At 48.7% G+C, this 19,524-nt stretch overlaps 1 protein-coding gene across 4 annotated transcripts in view; it reads right to left on the reverse strand.

The window, feature by feature from the left end:
* Positions 1-19,524, reverse strand: part of TNK2 (tyrosine kinase non receptor 2) — an 86,148-nt gene that overhangs the window by 24,750 nt on the left and 41,874 nt on the right. For all 4 annotated transcript variants that reach the window (XM_066619502.1, XM_066619503.1, XM_066619504.1 and 1 more), the window contains exons 4-9: positions 15,157-15,363; positions 13,749-13,901; positions 12,673-12,950; positions 8,115-8,241; positions 7,788-7,934; positions 2,770-2,864 (exon numbers count right to left, since the gene is read on the reverse strand). In XM_066619502.1, the coding sequence (XP_066475599.1) occupies positions 2,770-2,864; positions 7,788-7,934; positions 8,115-8,241; positions 12,673-12,950; positions 13,749-13,901; positions 15,157-15,363 (1,007 nt within the window). The remainder of the gene's footprint in view (positions 1-2,769; positions 2,865-7,787; positions 7,935-8,114; positions 8,242-12,672; positions 12,951-13,748; positions 13,902-15,156; positions 15,364-19,524) is intronic.

Here is a 19,524-nt window from a genome sequence, read left to right on the forward strand (position 1 = left end):
TAGGCCCATCTAGTCCAGCTTCCTGTATCTCACAGCGGCCCACCAAATGCCCCAGGGAGCACACCAGACAACAAGAAGACCTACAAGGCCTCCTGGGAATTGTAGTTAAGAACATAAGAACAGCCCCACTGGATCAGGCCATAGGCCCATCTAGTCCAGCTTCCTGTATCTCATATCGGCCCACCAAATGCCCCAGGGAGCACACCAGATAACAACAGACCTCATCCTGGTGCCCTCCCTTAAAGCAAGTGCCCTCCATTAAAGCAAGAGCAAGGGGACACCATCACAGAAAATTTCCCTGGTGCCTCCCCCTCCCCTCCCTGCCAAATGTAGCCTGTGCTATGGACTGGGGGCAGGATGAGATTAACTTGTCTGAAGTCAGGCGAGGAACACTTGGCAAAGGCAGGGTGCTCTTCCCTGAACGTCTCTATATCTCTCCCAAATTTGAGCCCAAAACTCTCCTGCGCTTTTTGTTCCACTACTAAGGCCTTCAAACAAGCTGGGGCAGAAAGTAGGTGTGTGGGGGAGGTAGAACAATTCTGATTGTTCTGAATCCATTCTGAACAATGTAAGTAAGTGTAAAGTCATGCATATTGGGGCAAAAAATCAAAACTTCACATATAGGCTGATGGGTCCTGAGCTGTCTGTGACAGATCAGGAGAGAGATCTTGGGGTGGTGGTGGACGGGTCGATGAAAGTGTGCGGAGGCAGCAAAGATGTCAGATGCAGGGGAGGGCACCGGGATGCAGGTCTCTTGTTGTCAGGTGTGCTCCCTGGGGCGTTTGTTGGGATGCAGGAGGCTGGACTGGATGGGTCTGTGGCCTGATCCAGTGGGGCTGTTCTTATGTTCTTATGATTGGCCCTGCGAGTAGGTTACAACTTGTCACACACATGCTTGAGATCTACTCTTTTAATCTTTCCCACTACTAGAACCTTGGTTCACCTGGTAGAATGGGGGGGGGGTAGCAATTGCAGGACAGGCAAAAGAAAAAACTTCCTGACCCAATACATTTATCCACTGTGGTGATGGCTCCTCACTTAATTAACTTTAAAAGGGGTTTAGAGTGGATGTGCACAGTTGCTGATGGCTATGAGCCAAAGTAGCTACGTAGAACCTCCAGGCTCAGAAGCACTGTATCTCTGAATACCAGTTATCTGAAGACAACAGCACTGTGGGGGCCATTGCTTCCCTCCCCTGCTTGTGGGCTTCCTGGGGACATCTCGGTGGCCTCTTTGTAGAAGGCACCAGATGGGTCTTTGGGCTTATTCAGCAAGGTTGTTTCTTTGCTTTTTGCCCTTTCAAGGTGGGCCAGAATCGTTCCCATTCTGCACATGGGGAACTGCGCCTGAAAGATTGTGGCTTGCCTGAGGATTTCATGGCCACACCAGGGACACTCTGAGCTAGTCAGCAAGCTCACCTATGGAGGAAATGGTTGGAGCTTGGAGAACTGCTTATCTTCATGATCAGGTGTGTCGATATTTCATGAGTTAAAGAGGTGTTTATGTGGGAGGGGGGTCAGCCTAGTTAGCCTGCAAGTGGTCCTTCTCTCTCCCTCTCCCCAATTCTTCCAAGCTCTGACTGCTGCCATGCTGGACATGCTGTTGCTTCAGCAGGCGGTCCCTCTCCTGTTGCTCACTCTCCTGGGCAAACCATTCCCAGACTAGTAGGGCTGGCTCCTCCGCTGGCAGGCAGATCAGATAAGCGTGGGTGGCAGGGAGTGGCAGTGGGGGCGGGGGCGTGTATGTGTGACTGCGAGCACTTTACGGGTACGCAAGCCAGGGCAAAAATCATGCCCAGGGAAGTGACTCAGTGGAGGGAGGGTGGAGGGGCCCTGGCAAGGGAAAGCGGCCACTCGGGAGCCTGTCGGGGGCTTAGGAAGCAGGTTTCTGCACGGGTCGTGGACTGGAAGGGAGCAGGCCCTGGCCTCTTGGGAGACGTGGAGGCTGCAAGGCAGGAGCTCCATGGGAGAGCCTAAAGCAGAAGATCTCAGCAGGACTTCACAAAGCCAAGTTCAGAATAAATCTATCAAAGACTCCCCAAAAGTAAATAGATCTCATGTGTGCCACATTCACCTTTTTTGCTCCCTTCCAATGAAAATTTAGCCCCATAGATTCATGTGCCCAGGCTTATATTAGTATCATAAGACAACTCATATTAATATCAAGATACAGCATATTCTTAATCTGAAGAGTGCTTTGCAATCTCCACTGCATGGCCCCTCAAAGCAAGCTCATTTCATGAATGGGGAACTAAAGTTAGCAGACATGTCACTTGACCAAGGCCACACGGCAAGTCTGTGGCAATGACTGGAACTGAATGGGGGACTCCCAGATCCTGCCTGCCTGCTGCTGGAACCCTCTTGCTTTGGGTTTGCAATCTTTCTCTTGCAACAGTCACATTTCCATTTTAGGGATGGAAAAGAGACAGAAAGGAGAGAAGTGTTCAGGTATACCCAGGTCTACACTGCGAGCTGAAAGCGGATAGTCACCCTTAAACCAAAATGGCATATTCCCAGGCTGACACCCCTGGCACCCTTGATTCAGGCTGACACTCTTGGCACCCTTGATTCAATTGGGGAAGTTCCCATGTTTACTTTGACAAGAAGAAAATGGCAAGGGGAGTTCCACTCTTGACACTTCAGCTTTTGGACCTGCAAGACTCTGCAGAAATGGAGGAAACTGCACGTGAGGCTGTGGGCCTTTCTTGCCCGTAAGTGGAAGCTGGCCACACTTCCAACCCATCCCAGCCCCGGTCTTCCCAAATGATACCTGCCCTCGATGACCGTGATGATGTCATTCATCTGGATGTGGAGCTTGTCTGGCTCTTCAAAGTCCTGTAGGGCACACATGTCCGTGGGCTGAGCCTGGAGGAGGAATGGAGAGGAGCAGTGAAGTGAAGGCTTGCCAAGACCTTGGTGATGAGCTGCAATGCCAGCACACACCCCCATCCACTCCAAGTCGAGCCACTGCCTTGCAGAACAGGTCTGAGCAACACAAGGAGGCCACAGTATAGGTCAGGTTCTGATCATGTCACTTTTGGCCCCCCAAACAGTGCAGTTCACAGAACGGGCTGTCTTCCTTGAACTACGTATCTCAGCAGGCTACTGGCCATGGACATCAATGAGACTAGGAGTCAGGGAATTTGGTCTCCAGAGCGCAGAGAACAGGAGCACACACACAAACACCCCCTACAGCCATATCGGCTATAAGCATACATCAATTAGGATTTGTATAACACTTTCTGTGCAAAGTGCTCCATGTGTCTAACCTTGATGCTAATCTTACAGCAACCCTTCAAGGAAAGTACAAACATATTACCCCCCTATTGCAAGTGGGAAAGACTAAGGCTGAGAGGTAGTGCCTTGCCCAAGGCCACTTGGTCAGTTCATGGCAGAGATGAGGTAGTCCTGCAGCCACTGAGCTACACTAGCTCAGAGACATGCAAGAAAGTTAAACTGAAAGAATCTCAAAAAACCAAATACCAGCAAAAAAGCCTTCAGGTTTTCAAAACAGACATGCCTTGCACTGGGACAGGGGCCTGTGCGGCAAGTTTGCCCTGGGCAGCAGACACACTTGCTCCTTTTCATTAGTTCACACAGTGCTAGCACATTTCAGCAGGCCAGTCACAGTGTCATTTCTTACTTGAGATGGTACTGGTGCATTAGGCCCAATCAACTGTATGCAGGGTGGCCAAAAAGATGTGGGTGAGAGCCAGCAGCGCAGGTACAGGGGGTGGTAAGTATTGCAGATGTTGTAAGGTGCTGTATAACCAGCCCCTCCTACTTGCCATCAGAGCCATCCTGGCAGTTGCTGTTGCTGCCCAAAATGATTCTGACAGAGAGCGGGAGGGGCTGGTTACACAGCATGTTAACGGCACGTGCAATACTTACCACCTCCCTTAGCTATGCTACTGGCGAGAGCCACTCTCAAAATGACTGTTAAGCTCCGTTTCAAGATTAAAAGTTCCCCTGTATGTCATGGGTTAAACCAGGGGTGTCCAAAGTTTTTGGCAGGAGGGCCACATCTCTCTGACACTGTGTCGGGGGGAGGGGGAGAATTAATTTACATTTAAAAATTTGAATACATAAGTTTACATAAATTAATATATTAAAGATGAACTTATATGAATGAATGAAAGTCTTGCAATAGCTCAAGGCCTATAAAAGGCCTTGCAAAAAGCAAGGCTGGCCTTTCCTTTGCTGCCACTGTTGCATCAGACATGAAACAGCAAGCAGTGGTGGGAGTCCTCATCCCAGAGCTCATGCGAGAGGTCAAACAGTCGCCCTCACGCTGAGAGCAGTTGTGTCAGGCCAATGTGGGCTCCAACAAATCTCTGGAGGGACAGAGGCTCATTGGAGACTGGGGGCTCCTTGAGGGCCGCGTTGGGAGTCCTCAAGGGCTGCAAGTGGCCCCAGGGCCACGGTTTGGGCACCCCTGGGCTAAACTATTCATAGGAAATCAGCCACAGCTCTGAAAATAATGAACTGATCTGAACGTAATATACCCAAAATAGTATATAATAAAAATAAAATAAAAATAAACCAGCAGCAAAACTCCATCTTCAAAGGGTGAATTGATATAAGGGCTTGAGAGACAAAACCAGAAAATACAGGGAGGGGAAGAAGGCCTCGGACAGCAATACCATTTTAATATCCCACAAAACTAATTGAAACATATTACATATTTGTCAGCAGCTCATTTCCCACACCACTAACCCATTTTCTAAAGCATGTTTTTGACACTGGTTGGTCTATTTATGCATTTACAAACTGATTTGGAATCTTATTTGGAGAGGAAAAAAAGATCTAAGGCTTTTTTGAAGACAAAAAATTACTCTGTTGTGGGAAGGTTGCTTGGTGACAGCACAAGAACCTCCTGTCAGACTTGTGTCAAACAGCCTTTGCTACAAACTGCTTCTTGGCAACGGTGTGTTGCCTGCCCTGGACACGGTCACACTCCCTTCAAAGGATTGGGTTTGTGGTTTGGGAGCTCAGAGCTGTTCCGAGATCTTGACGTGAGAGCTGTGGCCCTTTTCCGGCTCTGACTAGTGCCACAACTACACCCATTTCTGTTTTAGGCAGTTCTGGCTTTGGACATCCATGTCTTTGTCACCTCTCATTTGGATTGCAAGTAGGGTATCTCAGAGATCGCCTACTTCCGTACAATCCGGCTCGTCCTCTTAGGTCATCAGAGAAGGCCTTTTTACAAGTGCCGCCGCCTAAGGAGGTACGTGGGGCGGCGGCAAGAAATAGGGCCTTCTCAGTAGTGGCACCAACATTATGGAACTCCCTTCCCCTTGATTTTTAGAATGGCTCCCTCTCTTGAGACTTTTCGGCGGGGCCTGAAGACCTTTTTGTTTAAAGAAGCCTTCTGAGTTCATGGCCTTTTTAAACATCTTTTCTATATCTTTTAGTATTTTTACAGGCCTGATTCCTCTATGATTTGCTGCGTTTTGCTCTTTTTATCTGACTTTTTATCTGACTACGGTTTTTATGGGTATTTATTAATGTGTTTTTAATATGTTTTTATTTGCAGTTAAATTATGTTTTTAATCTGTTTTTAATATGTTGTAAGCCACCCTGGGTCCCTTCGGGGAGAAGGGCGGGATATAAATAAAGTTTTATTATTATTATTATTATTATTATTATTATTATTATTATTATTATTATTATTATTATTATTATTATTAATGCGCTCTAGTATGGAGGGGGACCCTGAAGACACTTCAGTTGGAGCCAGATGCTGCCAAGTTGACAAATGTACGAGCTACACCTGTACTGTGTCAACGGCATGGGTTGTGGGTTCTTTTGTGGTGGTGATTCAAGGTGCTGGTTCGGACTTTAAAGTCAGACAGGCAGCACAATTCAGACTTACCCCTGAGCTGGTGCAAGTCCCGTGCACTGGCTCCCGAGTGTCACAAACATGCTGTGAAGCATGTTCGCGGCTACTTGGGAGCAGGCTAGGCAGTGAGAGGATGTGCGCTAGTCTAGCAACGCAGGAACTGCACCTGGACAGGGTAAGTTCATGCTGGCCTAGGCAGGCTGGCACAGGGGGTGGGAGAGGGTGGCAGGAGGGTGTAACAGAGGCGGGGAAGGGGCAATTTTGGGCAGGCAGAGGGCAGCCTGGGAGGCAGATTGGGCCCAGGAGGGGAGTGGGACCAGCTGCGCCATTGCAGGCCAGATCCTAATCCCTGTCCCCAACCCGATCAGCGTTAGACAGGCTGCTTGGATCTGTACCCATGAAATCATGGGTGCAGATCCAAGTTGCCCCATAGGCTTGGCTGGTATGCGACACAGGGTAAGGGAAATAAAATTCCCTTACTTTGAGTGGCAACCCAGCCCGTATCTGCCTTGCGCTGGATTCAGCACAGCTCAGTCACCCTGCCTGTTCCAGCAGAAGTTAGAATCGCACCCTTAAATGGTTTAAAGCCAAGGTGCCTTCCTACAGATGCACGACTTTCTCCTAAGTTCAATTGGGGAGGGTCCCATTGGGGGTCTTAGGTGCAGCTTGTGGGCACACATGAGAGTCACTTCTTGGTGGCCCCCTCCCTGTGGGATTCCCTCCTGTGTCAGGTACCACTGATGACCTCTCTACCAGCGTCCAGGAGGAGACTGAAGACTGGTTGGTTTTAGCAGACTTTCTCTAACCTCCTTTGATTTTTTCTCTCTTCCCCCTCCCCCTTCTCATTGTGTCTGGACTGACTGTTTTGTTTTTCTATATTTTGAGTCATAGAAACTATTTTTTTCCAAACCATGTTTTCAATCTGCCTTGAGCCCAACAGGAGAACAGGTGGGCGACAGATTGTTTAAGCAAACAAGAAAGCAAGCAAGCAAAAGAGCCTGTTTCCCTTGAGCCTAAACCGGAAAGAGAATTCTACAGTTGACCAAAACACTAGGAATGTGCTTCTTTAGCAGACCCTCTCCTGTTGGAGGTACATCCAGAGGCGTAACTAGAGGGGGTGCAAAGCACTAAGTTTTGCAGGCACCTGAATGCGCCATACAAGTGACCCCTCCCTTCAGAGCCATTCCCAGCAGTGGGAGCAAAACGGAGGTGTTCTGCCTCCGTTTTGTTCCCACTGCAGGGAAAGGCTTCGAAGTGGAGGGGGACGGACTGCTTGCACAGCATGTTCAGGCATCTGCAAGACTTAGTGCTTTGCACCCCCTCTAGTTACGCCACTACATTCATCTGCATCCCAAGTGTTCAGACTGAATACTTCTGTATTCTGAAACTAGAAGTGGTTTCGATTGTGTTTTTCACTGTTCTGGAGGCTTGTGGAGCCCTTCGGAGGCATCTGTGGGGCTCTCTGCACCCCCCTGGAGGCCCGCAGTCCAGTAGGTAAGCGAAAACAACTCCTTGGCAGCAGCGCAATCCTGGGAATCGCATTGCTGCCTTCCCCCCTCCCCGCCCCTCAGAGGAGCAGGGACAAGCGCTTCCCTGGCTGGTGGGTTGCTTTAGTCTTTAAGCACCAGAGGACTCTTGTTTTTGTGACAACAACACTTGGTTCTTCCCTAGAACTGGATATTTACCAGGTTGCTGTCCTAAAGTCAGCACCTGAGAATCTGAGGTTAGTCCAGTTTTATCTAAGGCTGCAATCCTATGCACCCTTACCTGGCAGTAGGTCACACTGAACTCAATCAAACTTACTTCTGAGTACACATGCATAGCATTGAGCTATAACTCACTTACATCCCAGGTACCTTGGATGCACTTGTATGTGAGTTCCCTGATGTACACAGTCAGCACCCATCCCCACTGCCACAGCTTTGCCCCCTCCAGTCAGCTGATACCTCCAGCAGGAAGTCACGCAGGGCCACAAAGGTGGGTCGGTCCTCTGGCTTGTGCGCCCAGCACTGCAACATAACATTGTAGATGTCCTGGGGACAGTCCTCTGGACGGGTCAGTCGCTCACCCTCCTTGTCAATCTTGTGCAAAATCTAGGCAAAGAAAGAAGGACTCAGGACAAGCTGAGACTGGCCGGTGTTGGCAAACTTCTGGAGTGCGAACCAGAAGCTTAATGACAGGGAGCAATGCAGAGCCAGCATCTCCCCCTTCCCCCCCCCCAGTATATGTTCATAACATAAATTGTACAGCAGACCCTCTTTTTGCAACTGTACCTGACTGCCATTAAGGCCAACCCAAGGTTCCTGCCCATAGGTGAACATCTCCCAGAGTGTCACTCCAAACATCCACGTGTCACTGGCGTGTGAGAAAGTGCGTGTCTTCAGACTCTCTGGAGCGCACCTGATCAGTGAAAATGTGCAGGTGGAGGGAGGGAGAAAGGGAAGAAGGTATGAGGTCATCACTGAGAAATCCAAGCTCTTCACTGACATTCAAAACACTGCTAGGAAGTGGTCACAATCCAGGTACTTCCACATAAATCCAGCTGCACCGGTAGCAGGGGAGTGAGCAAGTGGTGTGAAGCAGAGGTGTGAAATTTCCCTCAGTTTCATATTTCTTTACCCAGCATGTAATTAGTTTGTGGAACTCCTTGCCACAGGAAGTAGTGATGGCATCTTGCTTAGATGCCTTTAAGAGGGGATTGAACAAATTTCTGGAGGAGAACTTCATTACGGGTTACAAGTCACAGTAGGTATGTGGAAGCTCTTGGTTTTAGAGGCAGGTTGGCTCTGATTGCCAGATGCAGGGGGAGGGCACCGGGACACAGGTTGTGTCTGTTGTCCTGTGTGCTCCCTGGGGCATTTGGTGGGCCACTGTGAGCTACAGGAAGCTGGACTAGATGGACCTTTGGCCTGATCCAGGGGGGCTCTTCTTATGTTCTTATGATAGCCAAAAAAACTCCGCACTCCCTACTTCAGTGATTATCAGTGGGTTGGGACCCACTTGGGTCATGACCTGATTTCTGACAGATTTCACAGAGACCCCAATGAGAAAATGGGTGATGGAAAAATCAGCTAATTGCTTCAAGCCCCAAGCCTATTCAAAAATCAGACAGCTGCAAATTGCCCTGCAAAGGAGCTGAGCTCCTGCAGTTTGCAAGCTTGTGAAAATAGAGGGAGATAAATGTTTGAACATGTTTTTTCTGGTGTGTTTTTTCCCCCAAGTCTGTCAGTGACAGGCAGTGGGGGCAGGTGAAGGCTGGGTCACATCACTAAGCCTCTCTAGCCTTGAGGTTATTCATTAAGGCTGCCTCATTATAAGAAATGGATCAAGTCTTTTTGCAAATAATAAATACATAAATAAAATATCACTTGTAAATAAATAAAATAGTATTTCTTTCTAGATGTATTTAAAAGTCTTGTAAAGCTAGTTGGGTCCATTTGGGACATAGTGGGGACATAGTGTCATTTAAAAAAGTGGATCCTAGACAGTAGTGATCTTGGCCCTGGTAGCACCCAGAGCCAAGATCTCAGGCTGCCACTTCCTCCATGCTGAGCTGCAACCCTCCCAGCGGGCTGCCACCCCCTGCCTCCTTTTTGGAGGCCCAGGGAGGGAGCATGTAAAGGCCTCTGGGGGGGGGGTAAAAAAAACCTACTTCTGGGTGGCCTTCTAAGGGCATTAAAATGTCGCTTTTGGTGTCCTCTGTGAAACCAGATTTGGTTTTGTTTGGCCCTCTGAGGCCCTCACAAGGCCTCTGGAGGGTTTGGGAGGCAGTGTGCTACTTCCCTCGCCCTCTGAACGCCTCTCGGTGAAAGACCCTGGGTGTCACGGGGGAGGTGCCGTGTGGGGATGGATGGTGGTGCAGCGCCACCCCCCAGCATGGCGCCCAAGGCATTTGCCCCCTTACCCCCCCAGGTATGCTACTGATTCCAGTGCTAAAAAGTTTGAGAACCATTCTATATAAGGTTGGAGCAGACAAGGGAACAACAAACATGGCTTTCATGCAGGGGTCTTTTTATGTGCTCTGAGATTCACAGCCAATGGTGTCTTTGCAGTTTTATTGCAAGCCAAGGCTGTGTGTCCCTCTAGTTCAGCATTTCTCAACATAAGAACATAAGAACATAAGAACAGCCCCACTGGATCAGACCATAGGCCCATCTAGTCCAGCTTCCTGTATCTCACAGCGGCCCACCAAATGCCCCAGGGAGCACACCAGATAACAAGAGACCTCATCCTGGTGCTCTCCCCTACATCTGGCATTCTGACTTAACCCATTCCTAAAATCAGGAGGTTGCGCATACACATCATGGCTTATACCCCATAATGGATTTTTCCTCCAGAAACTCGTCCAATCCCCTTTTAAAGGCGTCTAGGCTAGACGCCAGCACCACATCCTGTGGCAAGGAGTTCCACAGACCGACCACGCACTGAGTAAAGAAATATTTTCTTTTGTCTGTCCTAACCCGCCCAACACTCAATTTTAGTGGATGTCCCCTGGTTCTGGTATTATGTGAGAGTGTAAAGAGCATCTCCCTATCCACTCTGTCCATCCCCTGCATAATTTTGTATGTCTCAATCATGTCCCCCCTCAAGCGTCTCTTTTCTAGGCTGAAGAGGCCCAAACGCCGTAGCCTTTCCTCATAAGGAAGGTGCCCCAGCCCCGTAATCATCTTAGTCGCTCTCTTTTGCACCTTTTCCATTTCCACTATGTCTTTTTTGAGATGCGGCGACCAGAACTGGACACAATACTCCAGGTGTGGCCTTACCATCGATTTGTACAACGGCATTATAATACTAACCGTTTTGTTCTCAATACCCTTCCTAATGATCCCAAGCATAGAATTGGCCTTCTTCACTGACGCCGCACATTGGGTCGACACTTTCATTGACCTGTCCACCACCACCCCAAGATCTCTCTCCTGATCTGTCACAGACAGCTCAGAACCCATCAGCCTATATCTAAAGTTTTGATTTTTTGCCCCAATGTGCATGACTTTACACTTACTGACATTGAAGCGCATCTGCCATTTTGCTGCCCACTCTGCCAGTCTGGAGAGATCCTTCTGGAGCTCCTCACAATCACTTCTGGTCTTTACCACTCGGAAAAGTTTGGTGTCGTCTGCAAACTTAGCCACTTCACTGCTCAACCCTGTCTCCAGGTCATTTATGAAGAGGTTGAAAAGCACCGGTCCCAGGACAGATCCTTGGGGCACACCGCTTTTCACCTCTCTCCATTGTGAAAATTGCCCATTGACACCCACTCTCTGCTTCCTGGCCTCCAACCAGTTCTCAATCCACGAGAGGACCTGTCCTCTAATTCCCTGACTGTGGAGTTTTTTCAGTAGCCTTTGGTGAGGGACCGTGTCAAACGCCTTCTGAAAGTCCAGATATATAATGTCCACGGGTTCTCCCGCATCCACATGCCTGTTGACCTTTTCAAAGAATTCTATAAGGTTGGTGAGGCAAGACTTACCCTTACAGAAGCCATGCTGACTCTCCCTCAGCAAGGCCTGTTCGTCTATGTGTTTTGAGATCCTATCTTTGATGAGGCATTCCACCATCTTACCCGGCATGGATGTTAGGCTGACCGGCCTATAGTTTCCCGGGTCCCCCGTCTTTCCCTTTTTAAAAATAGGCGTGACATTTGCTATCCTCCAATCTTCTGGCACCATGGCCGTTTTGAGAGACAAGTTGCATACCTTAGTCAAGAGATCTGCAACTTCATTCTTCAATTCCTTAATAACCCTTGGGTGGATGCCATCAGGGCCCGGTGACATATTGATCTTTAATTTATCAATGAGGTCTGAAACATCTTCTCTTTTAACCTCTATCTGACTTAACTCCTCGGTCAGGAGGGGCCGTTCGGGCAGCGGTTATCTGCCCGAGGTCTTCTGCCGTGAAGACAGATGCAAAGAACTCATTTAATTTCTCTGTCATCTCTAAGTCTCCTTTTATCTCCCCTTCCCCTCCCTCACCATCCAGAGGGCCAACCGCTTCTCTGGCGGGTTTCCTGCTTCTAACATATTTGAAGAAGCTTTTATTGTTCCCCTTAATGTTGCTGGCCATGCATTCCTCATAGTCTCACTTGGCCTCCCGTATCACCTTCTTACATTTCTTTTGCCACAGTTTATGTTCCTTTTTATTCTCCTCATTAGGGCAAGACTTCCATTTACGGAAGGAAGCTTCCTTGCCCTTCACAGCCTCTCTAACTTGGCTGGTTAGCCATGTGGGCACCCTCCTGGATTTAGTGGAACCCTTCTTTCTTTGCGTTTGTCCCCCACTGTACCACTTTGCATGTACCACGTTTGTCCCCCACTGTACCACTTTGCATGGTCCACCTACTGGAAGTACCACCAGAAGTAACTGGCTGATGCAATGCAACAAACTCCAATAAGAGGCTCAGGGCAGATGGGAAGGTAGTTCAGAGTGTGCAAGAAGCACATGCTGGAACTATGCTCACCAAGCCGAGCCTCCTACCACTGCCTGTGCTTTGCTGGTCTCACTGCTAGGCAGCAGGGAGGTCAGGGGGTCCCATGTATACCACTGGATACTACCTCAACTACCACTGGTGGTACCAGTACCACTGGTTCAGAAACACTGCTCTAGTGTTTTTCTACATCTCTATGGTCTTCTTCACCCTATGTGCCAAAACACCCTAGAAGCCATAATTGACATTTTGCTGCCCTCTAGAGGCAACTCCATTTGGTGCAGCAATTAACCAGTAGGTTCTAGCAGGGAACCTACCACTGCGTTACTCAGCTGAGTTCTGGCAGCGAGGCACCAACAGGGCTTCTTTTAGTGGCCCTGCTCCTATCACACGGCACAACAACTCACCATGCAAAAGGCACTTTGCGGTGTTCTTGCATGACGTAGTGGTCATCGTTCTTGGGCAAGGCCCGCATGAGCCCAAAGTCACCAATCTTGACCAGGTCGTTGGCAGCCAGGAGGATGTTGCGAGCTGCCAAATCACGATGGATGAAGCGCTTGGACTCCAAGTAAGCCATGCCCCTGGCAATCTGGATGGCGTACTGGCAGAGTGTGGAGATCAGGAAATGTCCCTGGTTCTTGCGCAGCCGGTCCAGCAGGGAGCCCAGTGGGGCCAGTTCAGTAACCTGGGTGGGTGGAGACAAAAACGGATGTGCTCACCCAGTGCAAGGCCAGGAGCCTGCAGAGCCAACTAAGGACATCTTGGCTGAAAGAGTACATGAACTGGAGCTGATTCATTCATATGATCAACATTAAAAAAAACAAAAACAAAAGCATCTTGTCTTTGTTGTGAGGTGGTACATGCATATGATGTCACAGCAAGTGCCATCTTAGAAGTGGCACTTCCTCTTGGGGAGGAGGAATATTCACTTCTCCTATGGTAGCAGCTACTGTGTGCAGTTTTTATGAGAACTTGTATTACCATCACTGATATTTTTAAATAAATGTGTTGCCCAATTAACTAGGGATGCTTTTTTTTTAGTGAGTTAAAAAGGTTCTTATTTGATTAAGCAATGGAAGCCTGCAGCACTCATTCCATCCTGCAAGAGCATTGTTTTCTAAAGGAACTGAGGCCCAAATCCTAACCAACTTTCCAGCACTGGCACAGCTGAGCCAATGGGACGTGTGGTGCATCCTGCAATTGGGGGGCAGTCATGGAGGCCTCCTCAAGGTAAGGGAATGTTTGTTCCCTTACCTAGGACCTGCATTCTCCCTGTGTCGGAGCTTTAGAATTGTGCCCTGAATCAATTTCCATGGGGAAAAAGAGGAGCTGGTGAGGAAGGAAGGAATGGCCAGCACAGGAGGTCTGCCAGAATCCCTGGTGCTTTGAAGGAAGAGGCCAACAGGAAGTTGGCTCTGCCCCTCTGGAGAAGTCAGGCACCACACTCCCACCCCCTTCCCTCCCTCACGAGCCAAAGCCTCACCATCTTCATTGGATTGGATAGCACCACACCATACAGCCGGATGAGGTTGACATGGTCCAAGGAGTGCATGGCGTTGACCTCACGGATGAAGTCGTCCAGGGCTTCTGGCTGGCTCAGCACATCTGTCTTGAGACACTTCACAGCCACGTTAAGCTGGTGGAGAAACAAGGAAACAGGCCAAGTCACATTTTGCACAGGAGTTTTTTAGGCTCCTGACAAATGATTACAACTGCCAAGGGTCAACACAAACCTGACTGCGCTTTATTCTCACTGACATACAGAAACTTCCACAACATCAAGCCAGCTCATTCTATCCTTTTTACGAACGAACGAATGAACTAACTAACTGTTTTGAATGGTTCATCATTTTTCTTAGGGTGAAGACAACTGTAACATTTGCAGAGTTGGTCTGGAAGCAGTGGTGCAGCTAAAGGGGGTGGAAAGCACTAAGTCTTGCAGGGAGCCTCAATGTGGCATGCAAGCAGACCCTCCCCCCCCTTCAGAGCCATTCTGGGCAGGGGGAGCGAAATGGAGGCAAATCCCTGGCTCCAAAGGGAAGAGGGCCACTTGCATGCCCCTACTTATACCTCCTTATCTAAGAGTAAACCCACTGTACACTATGGGACACTTCCTACTAACCATGTATAGAATTGGGCTGTGATCAACTATGTTATATGTGGCAGCCTAGGGTTGAGAATGGATCTGGAAAGGCTGGAGGATGACTACATGGAATACACAAGTTTTTCTGAAATGTTTAAATCCTTGACAAGATATGGATATGGATAACACTGCTCTGAAACCTTGCAATGAATGAGAGGTTAGAGTTACTCATACATTTGAGTTTCTAAGTTAAAATAAAATTATCTTTAAAAAGAAAATAAGGCTGAGGGGAGGGTAAAGAAATGACCTGACCCTAGGAGCAGGCTTCGCAGAAGTGCCAAGGGACATATGAAGACACGAAGCTGCCTTCGATGGAATGGCTGACCTCTCCAATTCATACTGCACAGACCGAAGGGTAGCTGCTTTGAGGGATCGTTCCCTGCCCTTCTGAGTGGGATCCTTTTAATGGGACACACCAAGGACTGAACCTGGGGCTGTGTACATGCCCTGGATGTGCTCTGCCACTAAGCCATTTTTTACTGTAAAGAAAATCGCTGCTCTTGTAGTCCTTTGGCAGAGCACGTGCTCTGAATACAGGATGACCTGGTTCAGTCACTATTCTCTCCTGGCAGGAAGGACTCCTCTGTGAAAGCCTGGAGTACAGCCTAATACTTGGACGGGTTCATCAGCAGTCTGACTCAGCAGCTTTCTAAGTTCCAGATTCCCTCTAGCTACTGCCCCCCGCCCAGTCACATTCATGGGGTAGGAAGCCTGGGCTTGGAGAAGAAGCGGGGAGGCCAGGCCTTACTGTCTTGCTGTTGGGTGCGCACCACTCCCCACGCCGCACCACCCCAAAGGAGCCATCTCCCAGCTTCTCAAAGAGCATCAGGTCCTTCTCACTGATGAGGCAGGTCAACGCCTGCTGCTGGCCGTCATCTGGGGGCGGCGAGGTGGATCTCTTGCACAGCACACCCTGGGGCTGGAACTCCGAGTCGGGCCGCTTCCCACTGAATACCTGTATGAAGGGAGGCAGACACGTGAGATGCAGGCAATAAGTAAATGTGCATTCTGTAGGGGAAGGGGCGCAATGGAGATCCCACCAGGGGACCTGGGAGCCAGGTGTGAAAAACACGGGAAAGCAAGGCACAGTCTGACTTCGTTCTGAATAACCTGCTTCACCTCTCTCCACTGTGAGAACCTGCTTCGTTTAAGAGTGATGGGAAAGGAATTCCTTATCGTGAAACTGGCTTACAGATGGGCGGGGAGCAAGGTAATGAGCTGAGCTCTGCTTATCTCTTATAAGCTGTCAAGGACATATTAATTAGGAATTGAGCACAGATGCGATCCACCATTTGAGAGGGGATGGAGTAAGTAGCCTGACCATTACATAATCATAAGAACTTAAGAAGAGCCCCACTGGACCAGGCCATGGGCCCATCTAGTCCAGCTTCCTGTCTCTCACAGTGGCCCACCAGATGCCCCAGAGAGCACACCTGATAACAAGAGACCTGCATCCTGGTGCCCTCCCTTGCACCTAGCATTTTGAGGTTGTTCTAAAACCAGGAGGTTGCATGGCTTGTAATCTGTGATGGACTTTTCTTTTAGAAATCTGTCCAATCCCCTTTTAAAAGCATCTAGGCCGGACACCATCACTATATCATGTGGCAAGGAGTTCCACAGACTACTGACATGCTGGGTAAAGAAATATTTTCTTTTGTCTGTTCTGTCCTGACACTCAATTTTAGGCGATGACCCCTAGTTCTGGTGTTGTACAAGAGGGAAAAGAATATCCCTTTATCCACTCTATCCATCCCCTGCATAATTTTTTAAGTCTGAACCATGTCTCCCCCTCCAGGCGCCTTTTTTCTACACTGAAGAGCATTCTAGAAAGGTCCAGCTGGACTGGTTGGTTGAGTCTAAAATATAAAAGGAGTCCTCCATTTGGAAGAGAAGGGGTTCATTCATCATTCCAGCATGGACTTCTGTCTCACTGGACATGGGGTGGCAGAGAGAGATATGTCCTTTGCTCATGTGCAAAGGTATGAAACGTATTAGGTGAATGTTAGGCAGTAGCAAAGCTAGAGGGATGCAAAGCCCATTAACCAGGGTGGTGGTGGCAAAGTGGTGTGGGCTTAGCCCTAAGGAGACTTAGGCCTTCCTGTTAGCAATAGTTCACACTAATCAGGTGGACCTGGACTATAAATCTGCACTCAGCGATTTGGTTTATTTGGATTAAGAACTGTACCTTGCCTACTCGTAGAGTAGTGCCATCCTTGAGGTAGATGTAAGAATAACTTGGGAATAGTAACTGTGACTCTTTGGCTGTTGGTTAAGTGCCTTAAGAGTCAAGGTTGCTTAGGAGAATCTGCAATGGAATCTGCACGCCTGACCTACCGGCGTGAGCCAGTGAGGCTGTGAGCCAGAAGTGTGCCATAAACCTCAGTGATACAGGGATTCCTGTAAGAGGGGCCTTGGACATGACAGCAGGCCCCAGTGCCTTCTGCCCTGCACTATCAGATGTTGGTTTGGTCTTTGCTGCATCAAAACAGCTTCTAAGTAATGGCCAGTGGGAGTCTTGCTGCTTATCAATGCAGACAGGCCGAGTGAACTGGGTCACAAGTGGCTAGAGGGGAAGGGGAAGGAGATGAAGGCAGCGGTGAACAGGGGAATATACCTAGGCTCTGAGTTACATCCTGCTAGGCTTAATCACTAGAGGGTATTGGGCCTGAGGGCCAAGACTTCATGGGGAAAGTGGGTTTTCAGGAAGGATATGAAGAAAGAGAAGGCAGTGATGCTCCAAAAGTGTCCGGGTCTCAGGCACAAGGGGCAGGAAGGGAGAAAGAGCACAGCCTTTAAGCCTTTCCAGTTGCTGCACCTGAGAGAGGCAATGCCTGATTTTACAAAGGCAGGAAAGACCACCTCCTTCCAATGGGCTTTCCCACAACTGTATTCTAAACAAGCTTAACCCCATGACTGCTGCTGTCTAGTTTTGATGGGTCTCCACTGCTGTGCAGCTGTGCTATTGTTGCATTTTGATGTTTCTTTCCCCCTTGTATACAGTTGTTGCAAACAGTGTTGTGTGAATCGAGCCACCTTCAAAGCTCGATAGAAAAGCAGAGAATAAAGATAGCAAGAACTTTTTGCGCCGTTGGGTGTACATCACACATGGAAAAAAAACACATTCTCATGGTACTGTTCATGGCTAGACCAGTTATCTTGTGCTCAAAGGCCATGCAATAATTATGCTCATGGCCTTTGGTCATGCATAATAATTATAAAATTTTTGCGTTATGTTTTTTACATATTTCTACAAGGATATTTTGAATCCTACAAAGCCCCCAGGTGTAGGGAGGGGTCTCAACTAGCCATGGTATCTGAACAAGAGAAGAGGCTGCTGACCAGGAGTGTGGGAAGGAAAAGCATTCTGGTCTGTGGGCCGCAACAAGTCATGTTCTATTAAAAGCTTGTTCTATCCCAATTCCAGCCACTAAACACACCCAAACCGTCTCAGGCATGGGCCAGGGTTCTAGTAGAAATGCATTCACATGGGATGAGGTGCACGGAGGATGCTAAAAACTGCAACACATTCCCAGAGGTGGCGAGGTCCATCAACAACCACGAGAGGTCAGTGGGCCCTCCATTTCAGAGGCAGCGTGCCTCAGCTGGTCTACTGCCTTCAAGCCTTGCTTGTGGCTTTTCAGACACATCTGGTTGGCCACTACTGGAACAGGGACTCTGCTTATGTTCTTGAAGGCATCTGGTGGAAGATGCTTTGGATAACTGCCGGCAACAGACAGAAACATGAGCCATTTATCCACATCTACCCCCACTAAACGGCGAGTTTGCTTCCACTGAGAGGAGGATTCTCCCTGCAACAATCTGCTCCAGACCAGCAGCCTGGCTCAAAGCCAACAATGGAAGTTAATTTAACGCCTTCCTGATCATTACTGGGAATTGAATTCACTTCAGCTGAATTCAGGGCAATCATAGACTGCTCAACCTCTATTTATCACACACAGCACCTTGCTGTTCATTCTGCATACAGGTTACTTTTGTGGAGGGAAAGGGGATGGCAACAACCTTCCGGGCAATGTTGTCCTGTGCAAATACTGTAGGCGCTTCACTTGTATATAAGAATACAGCTATTTTCTCCAACAGAGGCTAGACAGTTGAGGCTTGTCAGACTCACAGTTTGTTTTGAAAATGAGTAAATCAGACAAATCCAACAATAGCCTGATTTCTAATTCTGAGTACAGATGCTTGCCTCCCACCTCCCCCCGCCCGCATTTCATGCTCTATGCTGCTTCCTCAAACACCAAACTAGCTGTGGGCGATGGGGGAGAAGCGGTGAGAGAGACAATAGTGTCAGTTAACTTCAGTCTGGGAGAACAATTTGGATTTTAAACAGTTGGGAGTACAGCCCTACAGATCTGGGATTATCATATGGTTGGGTTCTCTCTTTCCTGCAGTCAGGCTCAGTGCCAGGTTACACTAGGACTGGCGCAGTTGTTCTCCTGCCCCCCCCCCCCAAGATAAGCAGGGCTCCTGCACCCCCTTGCAAGTGCAATAGGTGGCAATGGTGACAGCTTCTGCCCCCTCCTGTCACACAATGCAGTAATGGCCACCAGCTCTGATGGCTTTAAAAGGAGATTCAACAGCTTAACATAGGAAAAATCGATCCACAATTCTTAGCAGCAATCAATGAATGGAGCTTTTATGCATGTCTTTCAATACTTGCTGCTGCAGGTCCTACACCATAGGAAGGACTCTTGTCTTCAGGCCCTGCCTGGGGGCTTTGTGGAAGCCTCTGGCTAGCCACTGGTGGAAACAGGACACTGGGCTAGCTAGATGAACGTTTAACCTGATCTTGCAAGAGACTCCCAGGGACCCATATTCAGCACTAGGCCATGTAGAGAGCCCATCCTGCTTTCACAAAATGCATATTCAAGAACTAATTAGCACTCTTAATGAAACTGCCAAGAGACTATCAAATCCCTAAGGAACAACAAGTTTCTGCCACTGGTTTGTTAGGCGCACAGAGTTCATTACGGATCATACCGGATGAGTGATGGAAAAGGAAGAAAGTCAAGCGTGGCTCCTACAGGCTCTGCTATCATGGGGAAGGGACAGTTGATCTGCCAGCAGGAACTCCTCCCAGGGTCAGGCAGCACCTTAA

The sequence above is a fragment of the Tiliqua scincoides genome, chromosome 3 (assembly GCF_035046505.1).
Source record: "Tiliqua scincoides isolate rTilSci1 chromosome 3, rTilSci1.hap2, whole genome shotgun sequence".
NCBI classification, from domain to species: Eukaryota; Metazoa; Chordata; class Lepidosauria; order Squamata; family Scincidae; genus Tiliqua; species Tiliqua scincoides.